Raw genomic sequence first — 14,604 nt, 5'->3', positions numbered from 1 at the left:
ACCTTAGTTTAATATGTCCCTATGGTCAATTATTTTACATCTTTTCTAGGGGTACCATCATTTTTGTCCAGGCCAGTTTCATTAGTTTGTTTTTTAAAATGATTCTGTTGAACCACAATTCAAAAGCAATGTCTGATTTTCATTAGTTAATTTTCAGTAAATTTGTATTTATTATTACTTTTGTCAGTTTCAAGTTATTTCAGTGACCATTGTGTTTTTTTTTTTCTTTAACGGAAGGGTACCAACAATTTTGTCCACGTCTGTATATATATGTGTGTATATATATACATATATATGTGTGTATATATACATAAATATATATATATATATACTCATTATTACATACTACATTCCTGTCTACACCTCCTCTTACTACATCCTGATTAAATTCAGTTTTCTCATCTGAAATACTGTCTTCAACAAAATTACATTTACATCACTATTTCATATTTACTTATGTTTATATTTAAGCCCTACATTTTAACTGCACTATGCTATACCAAAGTTAAAATGCCTTTATTTTACATGGCAATAATTGTTTAAAATGACCAACGCGTTGTGATCAACATAGGTCTTCATCAGGGTCACTGTCAGCATTCAGCAGCAAAAAAATGGTATTCGGGACAGCCTTAAAGTACACATTCTACATAAAAACACAAGGTGAGGCAAAGTGTGTTTCTTTATTAAAAGACAGAGTTGAAAAAGATTGAGGTCTGCAGAAAATACAGCTTCCAAAGACAGCCGGTATTGAGCCTCATAAATTAGATAAGAACTGGATAAATAAATGAATGGCTAGCAACCATTATAATCAATTAAAACTTGTTAAGACATTCAAAAACAACTGCTCCTCAGGATGCTGGACCGGTAGAAGACCACAAAGAGAAACGTAGAAGAAGGTCCGCACACTGTAGCTCCCTTTAATTTATTGGCACATCTTAATAAGTGACGTTTCGAGCACAAGTTCTTCTTCAGAATATATGTATGTATATATTTATGTAATCATATTACAGAATATGTTTGATATTTTTCTGTATGTGGCAAACTCTGAAGGGGTTTATTTCACAACAATGACCCGCTAGCTGTACATTATCCTGCTTATTACACGGCTACTTACTTAAGAAATCAATAATTTGACACAAATTCGGTCCTTCAGAGTCCGACATCAGAACTGCGTCCATAGCAACGGTCTGTTATACATAGCAACGGTCTGCTATAAAGACATAACAGACCGTAGAATGCCGTAATTGACCAATCAGAATCGAGTATTCATCAAAGCTGTGTAATAAACAACAACAACATCTGCATTTGTGAAGGACAATAGGTCTGAATCTCTGGAAGAAACGTCATGTAATAACTACATTTATATAATTCTATTTGATAGATAATTTATGTCATTTGAGGAGTCTGGACCTCCACCCGTCTGGTAGTACCGTCTTCCTCTGCATCATATCGGAGTTCCTTGGAAGCTCAAAGAAATGTTCAACAGCTGAGCTCCCAACTCTGTCTGCTGCCCTCCAGGTAGGAACTCTGCAGACAGCTCTCTGTAGGTGCTGCAAACTCTGCGCTCCTGAATGTTGTCCCTATGAATGGCGTGTTTCCATCTGTGCCGTGCCTCGCCGTATAACACAACTAAAGATCTGCGAGGAAGACGCACCGCTACGTGCACTTCCTCTGCTAGTCCCAGCTCTGGTAGGCCCTGTTCAAGGGACATAGTGAGCGTAGTGTTTGATAGCATGTTGATGGTGACCAGGCGTTCCCCCCACAGCCAGGCGTCGTCGAGATGTGGGTCGATGGCGGAGCCTCGCTGAGGATGGTAGTCCAGGTTGCACTGCTCAACCGGTTGAAAGTCTGCTAGACTTGGCTCTTGTTGCATTCGCAGCACTAGTTTTTGGCTCAAAGCAGGAAGTCCACTGAATCCTCCAAAACGCACTTTCCTCCTCTTGAAGTTAACTTTTGGACCAAAGTCCTGCAACGATATGAGAAAAGAGTTTTGTTTATTTCATCAGTGTATTATGAATGGGAAATTCAAAATTGTGCAGCTTTTGTGTGAGTTAACTGGTATGAAGATCAGAGGAGTGCAGACAATTTTGCTCAACAAAAGTTAGTCTGGAATCTAAATTACTTTACATGTATTACTGGTATTACTGACCAAACAAAGCCAGTATGTCAGGTTTGTGAAACAGTGTCGAACAAACAAGCTACTTGTGTCCTCAAGCCCTTGTTCTCTTGAAAACCAAATACAAAGTAAACAAACAGACATAATTGAGCCACGGTCTTGTGGTGCTATTCAGAAACGACATGTATAACCTGTTTCCTTCGACCAGACTGGGACTCGTTCCACACATCCTGGTCCATCGTGCTTATCAGCTGTTTCTCCTCCTCTTCAGATATGAAGTCCTCCCGCAGGAAGACACCAGGGAAGGGGAAGGACGCAGCCTCCTCGGCATCTTGGCGAATAGCAAGCCTCGTCTCAGGATCGTAGAGGAAATGGTGCACGATCTTCATAAACAAAATAATGTTGGGTATATTATACATTAATAACACATGGTGGGAAAAAAACGGAGCGTTTCAGACAGAGCATGAATACATGTATATTCAGGCAGACAGTATGAGGAAAATAAAGTGTTTTTTTTTTACATTACAGTATGTAAACATGTTCTAGTAGAAACACAAAATACAAGTATGAACCTGAAAATGAGCATGATATGGGACCTTTAAGTACCTCAAAATTGTACATAAGTACTTAAATGTAGATAGCTCTTTTCCACCACTGCATAAGTGTACAGACACGCCATAATAATATATATTGTTTTGAAAAGAAAAATGTTATAATAATGTAAAAACGACAAAATACTGTAACAAAGTATGTTGAGAAACCAGAGAGACTGTTGACAGTAGATGTCCTGTGAGAGCTTCCGTAGCTATTTTGAGAAGCGCTTAATAGCAACAGCTGCGTCCGTTTCCGGCTGATAAAACAATGCAAAAACACAGTTTTCAGTCAGATGTGTTTACCTTTGGTTCATTGGCCTCCAGTTCTTCTTTTCCCTTTGAAATTTCACACTTGAGACACCGCCGGATGCCTTTACAAGCACATGAAGTAACGAGGTCAGTGCTATCAGGAGCCATCATCCCATCCTGTATCATCATCTTCTTCTGTTGATATATAGGTAGTAGCAAACCTGGTTGAAATAGATAAACATCGCCACCTAGCGAGACGTTTGGTGTAATGCACCACACACTGGATGAATATTATTTACGTTTTAGAGGATTTTTATTTTTATAACAACATTTTTTTCTCTCAGTTTTGTTTTTGTCTTTCAATAGGTCACATTTGATTTTCACATATAAATATAGTATCACTAGAATATATACGAATATACTTGTGCAATTTTGTTAATAGTCTGTTTATTGTCAATACTGTATATACTGCTCCTATTTTTATACTTCCTCTTATTTAAATGGTTCATATTTTGTTTCACTTTGTTTAGCTCTTTTTTTAGTGTGTTAGCTGATCTTGTTTTTTGCACTATCCCCTTTGCTGCTGTATACTGCAAATTTCCCCACTGCGGGACTAATAAAGGAATATCTTATCTTATCTTAAAACATTATATACATAGACATTATATACTTACATACATACAGTTGCTATAACCAGCGTTTTTTTTTAACCTTTATTTATTGATTTTGAAGAGCGGTATAGAATTACAGCTAAACAAACACACAACAAATTAAGTACATACTAAAGTACAATTACTATATCAACTAATACATTATGATATAATATTATAGGTTAAGCTACACAGCAGTGTATAAAGTAATTAGTTGCAACACTGGATTATAATTAGTGATGCATTAAATAATACACATTATAATGCATCACTAATTATAATCCAGTAATGGCCTATAATATACATTGTTAAAAAAAATGGGCCATTCTGCACTTTTACTTTTGGTACTTTCAGTATATTCTGATAACAATTACTTTTGTCCTTTTTTTTTTAAAGATTTGGAATACAGGAATTTTACTTGTAACAGTATTTATTTATTTATTTGATAGGGACAGCGCATGTTAATGGACAGTATACAATACAGAATCCAATCCAATCCAAACAACAAAAGTTGACCAAAGTGCTGTACAATTATACATAAAAAATACAAGAACATACAGGAGTTAACAGGAATGCTAATTTTCATCCTTCGGCAACAGATCCAAATTCAATATATACACAAGTACAAAAGACAAAATACTCTTTACACTGTAGTACTGCTACTTTTACAAAGTTCTGACAAATGTTTACCCTGGGCTGAAGGCTGGAGGCTGAAGGCTTTACATTCTGCCTGTCAGGCTCAGCACAGGGTAAAACTTAGCCCTTTATTATTAAAGTCTTTTTAAGCCACGCCCACCGGACGTGCGTAGATTTTCCCCGGGAAAGCTCAGTTTCTGCAGGAGTAGTGAGTTCATTGAAGTCGCTGAAAAACTATCTGTAAGTAAGTTTTATCTACGAATATTAACACATATACTAGCCTAATGTTTGTTTATGTAAAATATGCAATTGGGATAAACACTAAAACTCAAGAATAAGTTGTTTATTGTCTGTAATACAAAGAAATGGTGCTTCCAGCATGGCTGAGGCTGAAACTTGAGTGTTGTTTTGTTATTGTCTCAGCTAAATGAGCTCTTCTCTGTGCTAACTTTATCATATAACTTTAACATTACATTCACTGTGAAAGTGTTTTTTTATTGAAGGGAAGTCTTTTCATTTATAAAAACAGATTTAATAAGCTAAAATTGTAAGGACAATGTTGTTTTGCTAAGTAAACAATGAAACTCTCAGCTTTACAGTTTCTGACTCAACCAGACTCCATTGTGTTTTAGTCTGTAATTTTATTGCACATCTACATTTGCACATTTACTACCTCAGTTATTGTTATTTAAAGAACAACGTTTTTAATGCAGCAACAGATTGGTCATAACTTGAATAGGAATTCAAATTCCAGTATATGATGTATATAGTATATAAACATAGAATTGAATTGAATAGATTGGCCCCATTGTCACAAGCTGTTTGAGCCCTATATCTGGTATCGGTGCATCCCTAGACCAGAGGGCCATTAGTGGTCAACTACTTCACAGGATACCTGTACTTCACAGCTACAACTAAAGACAATACAACTACATTTTTGTTCTCACCTTGGTGCAGAGATGTAGATTAGCACTCAGGGTGTGGGGAGTACATCCTGGTGTGTCTTTATAGGTGCAGCAGAGCACCCATCAGTGATGCTGGGTGTGGTCAGAGGTCAGAAGAAGAGGGCACTGAAGCAATTAACTCTTTAATACTCCATCCCTTCCTCTAAAGTTGTTTGAATTGTGGTCTTTTCTACAGATTATCAATGGAGAAAATAACAGAGAAACTTTTACTGGAGAAAGGCGCTCCAAAAACCAACAAACTGGAGCAAATCAAGACACTGAAGTAAGCATGTTTTTTATTGTCCTTTATGATAGTGTTTGTTAAATATAACATACGTCTATCCTTTGCACCTTAACTGCAATCTGTATATATGTATATTATGTCTATTTATATACACTACATATATCCTCATTTGTATATATTGTATTAATTAGCACATTTAGTTTGATATCCTACTTTGTAGAAACACTGACTTGAATCTTTTTTCTGTTCAGTCTATCTCGGATGGCACTGAAACCTCAGGACTTGCCGGTCAGGCTGCTGTGCCGTCTCCAGTCCCTGGAGCGGTGGGATCTGTCTGGGAACAGACTGCAGGAGCTCCCCACGAACCTGGAGCTGCCTGCGCTTCGCTACCTGGACCTCACCGACAACCAGATGGAGGACGTTACCACCCTGGAGTCTTTGAGCGGCCTGGAAGAGCTCAAGATGGAGGACAATCTTTATATCACTGTGAGGACATAATAGCTTTGTATTTGTTTATAGTCCACCATTTAGGGGGTTATTTCTGGTAGAAATGTAAAAAAAACATGAACAAATAATTTTTTGGTCATGTTCATACTTGTTTTGTCATCTCCGTTATATCTTAAACAACCATTGTGTTAGCTCACAATTTGCTGGAGTTCTTTCAAAATAAAATGACACCTCATTGAGTCTTAGATATGATTGTTAATGTTGCTTTTCTTCCTCAGGTGAGTGATAATTACAAGCTGATGGTGTTGTTGCCCAAACTGAGGATTTACAACGGTAAAGATGTCAGCACTACGGCCAACCACTTGCGCTTCGTCTACAGTGAGAACCTGAGGACCAGGGTATGAAACTGATTCCTTATTGTATGATATCACTGAGACTGTTGTGTCAATAATTCAGTTTGCAAACTCTATACTAAGTCATGTCATAGGTTGCGGACATCAGAAATGATTTCGACACAATTTTATTGCATAAGCTGTTGCTGTTGTCGGTGTACAAACTGTCCTTGGTTATTTTAGATAGTTGCAGTTTGGGAGAAGAGCTTCAGTCTTCCTGATCCCATCACAGCAGAGAAAATGTCGGATTTGGAGAAAAACTTTGTCAACACTGCCCGTCAGCAGGTTAAATATGGACCCAACTCCGTCAGCGACTTCACCAAATGGAAGGTAAGTTCAGGATGTTGGACACCTTTTTTGTGTTTACTTCTTTCATCTTTAGTAACTGTCTCTCTGTCTTGTTTTGGTTCTTAGGTGGAGATTATTGCTAAGGAGTATCTGAGCTCTCTGACTGAACCAAAGGAAGAACCGGAGAGGAAGGAGTCTACAGACACTAAAGAGAACAGTGTAAGATCTCGAAAGATGACATACTTTAACTCGCTGTCTATACCGAACTTGGCTGTTTAGAAAGTAATGGTAGTAGTGATGGGTAGTGTGGTCTGGGGATAGTAAAGGAAATTCAAGATGTTGTGTAAATGATTAGTTCTGGAGTTGATTTGAACTGCTTTTCTCAGGATGTGTCAACGCCTACCAAGAGGAAACAAACTGCATCAGTAGTGGACTCCAGCATAAGCCTGACGCCTCGCAAGAAATCACGCACAGATCTCCCAGCCTCCCCGGTGGAAGCCAGTCCTCGCAAATCCAGCCGCAAACTTCAGACGCTGACCCAGACCAGCACCGTCAGGATGAGCCCCCGCAAGATAAGTCAGCCTCCCTCCACCCCCACCAGAGGACAGACGAGGGCAGAGACGCCCAAGAGAGCGTCGAAAGTACGACAAACCAAAGAGGACGACGGAGCTCAGATAAAACAGAAGAACAGAACAGAGGACGTGCTGTCCACGATAAAGATCTGCAGCAAGACGCAGGTAATGTGAACACAGTTATTAAATACTGAACACTCAACAAAGCAAAACAAAATGCCTAAGTACAGCCTCACAGATCATCTAGTGTAGCTGTGACCTGTTAGAATAGTGAAATTGGCTGGAAGGGATGTCTTATATCTGTACAGCAATACTAAATTCTCAGCTATTGGTATTGTCAGCATGTCATGTCATTAAACTCCCTTCTCTCCATCTTCCTCTTTGTGTCGTGTTTCCCTTCTACTAGCAGCCGGTGAGTCTGAAGCCTCTCCACGTCCTCCAGTGTCACAGTAAACAGGACAGCTCGGAGGACTTCTCCACCCAGCTGTGGGCCTGTGCTTTCCAGCCGCTGCCTGATTCCACTGGTACTGTTCAACACATTTAGGCGTAAATTATCAAAATGAAAGGCTTTAAATTAGTAGATAAAGCTTTCCTATAACTCCATTCATCAGTCTCTTTTCGTGTATTAACAGGCGCTGGAGGAGGAAGCCGTTTGGTAGCTACCTGTGGTGGAGACTCTCTCTGTGTGATTGACTGTGAAACCGGGATGGTGATGAAGAAGTACAAAGTTTCTGGAGAGGTTTGCTACATTTATTCTCTAATATCATTCGATTTCTGCAACTGCATTCACAGAAAAACTTGAAGTTACAACACCATATATTCACCAGAGAAGGAAGGAAGGACACGAAAATCTTGTATTTATGAGAAACAAAATTCATAATCACAAGGAAACATCTTTTACATTTACGATGACAGCAGCTCGCAGACATTTGCATTTTGTATCATAATATAAGCTTGATGTGTTTGTCTGATGTTGTTTGTATCTGTTGTTCCCATCAACAGGAGTTCTTCTCGCTGGCCTGGTCCACGGTGTTGATGTCCAGGGGCGGCGGCGCCTCGGCTCAACACTGCAGCATTCTGGCCGCCGGTGGGAAGAGAGGACTGGTCAAACTGATCCACCCCAGAAACAACGTGGCCTACGGCGAGTTCAGAGCCAGCCGCAAGGCGCTGTCTGTCCTCCGCTTCAACCACCACCAGGGAAACTTCCTCTTCAGTGAGTCCTTGTTACTTGTTATAGATAAAAAATGTGTAGTATCAGTTAGAGGTCCAACATCAGACAGATAAAAGGATGATTCTGCTTAACCCTCTGAACCCCACAACCTGCCGGCATTGTAACTGTGTTGTACTGCACAAAAGATACTTTTGAGTTGTCTCTACTTCTATGATTGTGTTGTTTCCATAGAGGTGCATGACTAAATATATATTACAGTAAAAAATGAGGCCACAGTGAATAAAATGTAACCTTAGCAAAAAAAAAATCTTTTAACAAAACTCCCAATAATAAAGAGGCAAATGTGTTCTTGTCCAGTATGAGGAAGAATTTCAAAGACGCATAGATTACTGTCCAACATTAAAATGAGGCCTTCCTGAACATGTGAGACATTTGAAAGATAATAACAAAATGCAATCACTTGAGTCATATTTTTAATGGTTTTGGCCATCGTTTCTATCAGTTAGTTATTAGTGAGATCTGGGAACACGGCGACATTAAAATCAGTGAAGTCCGACGGTGAGAAAAACGCGAGATGTCAGACGATCAGGCAGGTTGTAGTGTTATATTTGTAAGAGAAAGATAAAGTGACTGGCAAAATTATCCATATTTCATATCTTAAAGGGTAAGTGAAGCCCCATTCCTCATGACACTTGTTTTCCTTTTTTGTACCAGTTTGGCAACCACTACTGTACGATACCCATGTCCTCATCTGTTGAGGATTTTAGGCGGACCTGTTGCAAAATCGTGTTTTTGAGGGTGTGTTCTTCATTGTTTCACTCACCAGTTTTTCCTTTTTTCTCTCGCAGCGGGATCCTACGATAACAAGATAGTGATGTGGGACATCGGTGGAGTGGACAGCCAGTACAACTACAAAGTCATGTGAGTATTTATGCTTTATCTCTAGCTACAAATCAGTCTTAAAATGAGCTTTTCTATGGCAAAACAACTTTTTGAACAGATGTGGAGGACTATTTCTTGACTGCAGTTAAAGTTAGGGTGCACGCCAGCGGGTGAAAGCCAACACCAGGTTCTATCTTGTTTTGCAACGAGCTTTGTCTCGCTATATTTGCGTTTTTCGGCACTGTGTCTGCCATTTTTGTAGCTTCTCATGGATGTGTGACTACGATCTGGCACCTGGTTGCTACCTTTTTATAGAGGTCGATGCCCAGAAACACAGGAAAATAAGAAAATCCAGACAGAGGGCTGCAGGGTCTCTGCAGATACAGACACAGACACACACTTCTATTGGGTCATAAGTGATGATTGAGAGGGATTATTTTTGTATCAGTCTATACATCGTCTTTTTAGGAAAACAAATATCTTGTGGAGATTCTTTTGTCTGGCTGCACTGTCACACTTTGGGCTGGAAAAAAGACAGAGACTTTAAGTTCTCTACTGGAAGTTAAATAAAAATTCTGAACAAACCTCAGCTGTACATTTGTATTTGTAATTATGGTGTAATGGGTCCAGTAGGGTAGTGTCTGGAGAGGTTCAGGCTGTCATGTTGAGTATTTCTGCTCCGTTTTTCTCCCTCCAGTCAGCTGCTGGTGTTGGAGGTCAGCGCCACCCCTTTGCACATCTGCCTCCCCCCCACTTCCCCCAACTCACACCTACTGACTGCCTGTGAGGACGGCCTGCACTGCTACAACACACAGCTCGGCACCAACAACACCACAAAGAGGTAAAAGGCATCCACAGTGTGTGTGGGTGTGTATTATATGATGTTTGTACATGTGCAGTGCCCGTCAACAAACCTCTAGTCTGTTGACTGGAGTTTTTATCAGGAAATAATGTGTTTAAAATCATACATGTGGACCTGCCGGTAACATATAGAGTGTGTTTTGTTGTCAGTAGGTCTGAGGAGATGGAGATAACTTTCCCCATATATAAGAAGGAAGACAAAGACCACGACTACCACACCATTGATGGCCTCAGTTTTCTTACGGATGACATAGTGGGTAAGTGAGGCTCTCACAGTATACCACATTACCATTGTAGTCTTATTTACAAGGCCTATAAAAGCATCGCAACCCCCTCAGTAAGTAACATTGGGTCACACTGGATGTTATCAGGATTTTTACACTGGATCTCACAAATTAGTAATTGGCCGTTCTATTTAAGGGCTTAGTAAAGGGTAAATCATGCAAATATACTCAGTAAACAATACTAATTATTACTTTAGTCGGCCACTTGATGGCGCTATAACTTTGTTTTTGTTTGTCTCTGCCTAGTAAGGCCATGAATCCCAATGGATCACATGTCTGTCTGTACATTAGTGTATCTAACCATGTATTTGGTAACTATAAACCAGCTATAAAACAACTTAAGGACCCCTAAGGACAGTTTTTCCAGATGTGTGTTTTCTACATTTTAATGTCAAATTGACATTAAATCATATTCAAGATGCTTTAAGTCTTAAATTTATGTTCTAAAATCTGCAAAAACCCTCCCTTCCTCAGCAATCCCTTCTTTCTGTACATGCTCCTAATTTTGCTTAAATGTCCTCTTCTTTTGTCATGATGGCGCTCTAGCCTCTAAGAACTACATGCATGGCTCCATTTACTTGTGGAGCTGGAGCAGGACGAAGGCCCAGCGTCCTGACAAGAAGGACAGGACCGTTAGTGCTGTGGTTCTGGCTGAGCTGCAGTGGGCCCACACTGAGATCCCCTACCTGGCTCTCAACACCTGTCCTGGTAAGTCGCCAAATCAGTTGATCAGTAAAGCTGCAGTTATCATTCTGCACCTTTTTAAGTCATTTTTACATTTGTTGAATATGCTGCAACTTAGACCGGATAAATAGGTGTAACACTCTGTACACCAAACACATATTATGAACACTGACCATTGTCTGTGAATTCAGATTGGTTCCCTCTTCTCCCCAGTATAACACGGCTGCTCCTACAGCTACATTTACATTTTATTTGCATGTTTTAGTGTGTTCCATTTCAATCCATGTTTCATGAAAAATACATGTTATTTACTTAGCTTTGTGTTTGAATAACTCAGGTTGATTTTATACTGTTTGTGTGTTTATCCCTCTCCCTTTAGGAAAAGCCTACATAGTGTGTGGTGATGACAAAGGCAGGTTATGGACGTACCACATCACCAACCTGCAGAAAAACAGTTTCCAGACCGGGAAACCCATTCAGCCCACTGAGGTACCCATCTCCTCTAAATGTCACTTTACAACTCTGCTCATGTTAGCTCTACAGGTTTTTACGTAGAAACATAACGTTTTAGAAATGTATATCTCCATCCTACCTCTCCGGGTAGCGAGTATCACTATTACACAACGTTCTTATCAATCATAGTAAGAAACAAAACATAGACAAACCGTGTGCCCTTATCAGCCAGGTGCTAAACAATAACACTGTACGACACATTCCTTCTTTGGGAAGACACGACGGCAGACATGTTTACTAATTGTCTTTACTTCTTACCGGGGTCGCCCTTTCAAAATGAAATCACCGTTATAACATAATACGACCAAATTGGCATTAATAAACACTTAGAAAATGAACAAACTTGAAACCAACATACTATACAAATATACTGGACCATGCCAAGGTAATTTACAGTGACATTACTAAAACTAGAATTACCACCTCGTGGTTGTATGCCTCCGCCAACCGGTCAAGTTGTAGTTTACATCCATGTAATCATTTTATCCTGTTAGACATTTGTGTGAAATTAATAATAACAATAATAATACATTTTATTTATGGGCGCCTTTCAAAACACTCAAGGTCACCTGTCATAATTAGCATATCAATTCTTGAGTTATGGCCAAAAACTGGTCACAGTGACCTTGACCTTTGACCACCAAACTCTAATCAGTTCATCCTCAAGTCCAAGTTGTTGTTTGTGCCAGATGTCATACACAATACACCCTCCCTCCCTCCAAGCATTCCTGAGATATCTCTTTCACAAGAGTGAGATGGACGTGAGGTCACAGTGACCTGTGACCACTAAAATCTAATCAGTTCGAACTTGAGTCCAAGTGGACTTTTGTGCCAAAGGGGAAGAAATTTGCTCAAGGCGTTCCCGAGATATCACAAGAATCGAATCGGTTGATCTTTGAGTCCAAGAGGACGTTTGTGCCAAATGTAATGAAATTCCCTCCAGAGATATCACGTTCACGAGAAAGGGGCAGACGGACAACCCGAAAATATAATGTCATCGGCGCGAAGGCATAAAAATAGTCAGACACAATTATTTTTTATTGAAATGTATTTAAACACAGTAAGCCAATCTCTGTAAAAGCAAAGAAAACAATGGTGAACAGTACAAATCCTACCCAATCTCTCCACAGTAAACCTCTGCTACAGTTTACAGACTTTAAACTTTAAACTACTTAAGTTGTGTGTACACATCATACTGAGCCAAGATCAATATTTGATGCCATCAAATGAAGCTCCTCCTCATAAACTGTATGTTTTCTGCAGGTGTTGGAGTGGCCGACCCCGGTGAGGAAGGGCCTCGGCCAGGTGGAGGGCCCCTCCATCAACAGCGTAGCGATGGACCCTGAGCTCCGTTTCCTGGTGGCCCTCAGTGACAAGAACATGGTGATCGTGTGGAAGAGAGAGGAGTCGTCCTGAGCAATACGGGCTGTGTGAATGCAACTCATGAATGGAAGTCAGGTGTTTTGATATAAATCCTTTGGGTTTTTTTGTAATGGGGGAAAAAACTGATGACAATTTGTGAGGTCAGAGTTGTTTCTCCTAACACCAACGTGCCACTCTGTCTCACAGAGACACACTGCAGTCGTTTTTTCTTCATAATTTTTTAGGGGAAAGTGACTTTTATGTTGATCCCACACTGAGATCTGTCAGAGCAATTAACAGCCAGACACGTCGAAGGAATACAATTACAGTATTATTCTTTTTTTTAATGAAAATTAGGGCTGTCAATCAATTAAAATATTTAATTGCGATTAATCGTGAAATAATCACACCTTTTTTATCTGTTCAAAATGTACCTTAAAGGGTGATTTGTCATTTAATACTCTTGTCAAAAATGGGAGTGGACAAATATGCTGCTTTATGCAAATGTATGTATATATTTATATTCGTCAGGTGTCCAGAAACACACCTCCAAATAAGTGCTAATGTTGCCAGTTAGCCATAAAAACTTTATACGGTAATGAAAAATATGTCAGGATTATGTTTACAGGTGTTTGTGCTGCCCCCAAGTGGCAAAAAACAATTAACCATGTTTAATCAGCTCGACAATTTTTCATAAAGTCAGTGGCCTTATGAATTGGACTTTTTATGCAGTTTGTGCATCCACTTTTTTTTCTTCAAATGTACATATTCAGTGTGAATAACTGTATGTGAATGAACCTTATCTGTTATTTTAAGGCCAGTCGTTGGACCTTGCTGTTTAAAGTAACTTGATGTAATGTTCTGATAACATTAAGGAATGCAAACAGTCCTCTCTAAAAAGTCAACACTGCTGTGAGAAGTAAAGAAGCAGAGTAGAAAAGCAGCCTAAAAGTGACTGCTGCTGAGAAAATAAATGCAGTGAAGCGTGTTCCTTCCTACGGTCTATTCCTACAGTACTGTACCTATGTTTCCGTGTGCAACTCACCATGTTTGTGAAGTTGTACAAGTATCTTGATTTAATTAAATAAATTTTTTTTTAAATATTTCATTCTTGTGTGTGCAGTTGTGGGCTGAGGACTGACAAAAAACATGTATCAATATCTTATTTTATTTAAAATGTCACCTGTATTGCTAATAAACCAGTTTATTTTTTATAGCTAAATGTATTTTAGACACCTAAAAAAAAATCAATATCAGTTTAAGTGTTGCCGTTATCTGTGCTCTCGTCAATGGCATTAAACTCCATTGATAAAAACAGTAATTTTACCTCGCAGAACACGAGAGTCGCTGGTCTACCGCTGCCTTGATCGGTTAGTTTTCAGGCTTTAAAAAAATCTAGCCTGTGACGGGAGACTTTGACCAATCAGAGGTCATTTCAGAGAGAGAGCGTTCCTATTGGCTGTGCTGCAGTTGGTGGGCGGTGCTTGGTACTTCCTCAACTGATCTAAAAAATGTCTGCCGGGTCACAAACTTTCTCATTTTACAGCTAAACGGTACACTTAAAGATGTGTCTGAAGACATTTGAGGAGAGATATAGGCATTACAGTAACAGAATATTGATTAATATTTGATCAGCGCTGCCTAGCCGTCTTTTTTTTTGTTGCAAAAATAAGAGATGTGGATACTTCTTCCACCACTGGTAAGGACCAAATTAAG

The 14,604-nt window shown here is 39.4% G+C and overlaps 2 protein-coding genes across 4 annotated transcripts; one reads left to right on the top strand and one right to left on the bottom strand.

The window, feature by feature from the left end:
- Positions 1–1,114: 1,114 nt before the first annotated feature.
- alkbh4 (alkB homolog 4, lysine demthylase) lies at positions 1,115–3,171 on the bottom strand. Its single transcript, XM_074611331.1, has 3 exons — positions 3,013–3,171; positions 2,308–2,499; positions 1,115–1,966 (listed from the first exon to the last, which is right to left on the bottom strand). Exons 1-3 carry the CDS (start codon positions 3,145–3,147, stop codon positions 1,445–1,447), a joined length of 849 nt encoding a protein of 282 aa, XP_074467432.1. The 5' UTR covers positions 3,148–3,171; the 3' UTR covers positions 1,115–1,444.
- A 1,248-nt stretch (positions 3,172–4,419) lies between these two features.
- lrwd1 (leucine-rich repeats and WD repeat domain containing 1) lies at positions 4,420–13,405 on the top strand. 3 transcript variants are annotated; one of them, XM_074611348.1, is made up of 16 exons: positions 4,420–4,484; positions 5,385–5,471; positions 5,684–5,918; positions 6,158–6,277; positions 6,455–6,601; positions 6,686–6,778; positions 6,946–7,296; positions 7,541–7,655; positions 7,764–7,870; positions 8,134–8,344; positions 9,151–9,223; positions 9,882–10,025; positions 10,196–10,302; positions 10,876–11,037; positions 11,393–11,502; positions 12,790–13,405. In XM_074611348.1, the coding sequence occupies exons 2-16, from the start codon at positions 5,392–5,394 to the stop codon at positions 12,940–12,942; spliced, it is 2,208 nt and encodes a 735-aa protein (XP_074467449.1). In that variant the 5' UTR covers positions 4,420–4,484; positions 5,385–5,391; the 3' UTR covers positions 12,943–13,405. The 3 variants fall into 3 exon arrangements, with proteins under 3 accessions (XP_074467449.1, XP_074467451.1, XP_074467448.1); XM_074611350.1 differs by having other exon boundaries at positions 7,538–7,655; positions 10,199–10,302; XM_074611347.1 differs by having other exon boundaries at positions 7,538–7,655.
- The last annotated feature ends 1,199 nt before the right edge of the window (positions 13,406–14,604 follow it).

This window comes from Sebastes fasciatus, chromosome 16, assembly GCF_043250625.1.
Source record: "Sebastes fasciatus isolate fSebFas1 chromosome 16, fSebFas1.pri, whole genome shotgun sequence".
Lineage (NCBI taxonomy): Eukaryota > Metazoa > Chordata > Actinopteri > Perciformes > Sebastidae > Sebastes > Sebastes fasciatus.
The sequence above is the reverse complement of the archived record's forward strand: the minus strand, read 5'-3'. Positions and strand labels throughout refer to the sequence as shown.

Bases quoted from the DNA above. Each gene is read 5' to 3' on its own strand.
- alkbh4 (XM_074611331.1), bottom strand. From the start codon at position 3,147: ATGATGATACAGGATGGGATGATGGCTCCTGATAGCACTGACCTCGTT. The intron at 2,500-3,012 runs GTAAACACATCT...TTGTTTATGAAG, and splicing joins TGGAGGCCAATGAACCAAAG to ATCGTGCACCATTTCCTCTA. The intron at 1,967-2,307 runs GTTATACATGTC...ATATCGTTGCAG, and splicing joins AGTCTGGTCGAAGGAAACAG to GACTTTGGTCCAAAAGTTAA.
- lrwd1 (XM_074611347.1), top strand. From the start codon at position 5,392: ATGGAGAAAATAACAGAGAAACTTTTACTGGAGAAAGGCGCTCCAAAA. The intron at 5,919-6,157 runs GTGAGGACATAA...TTTCTTCCTCAG, and splicing joins AGGACAATCTTTATATCACT to GTGAGTGATAATTACAAGCT. The intron at 6,779-6,945 runs GTAAGATCTCGA...TGCTTTTCTCAG, and splicing joins CAGACACTAAAGAGAACAGT to GATGTGTCAACGCCTACCAA.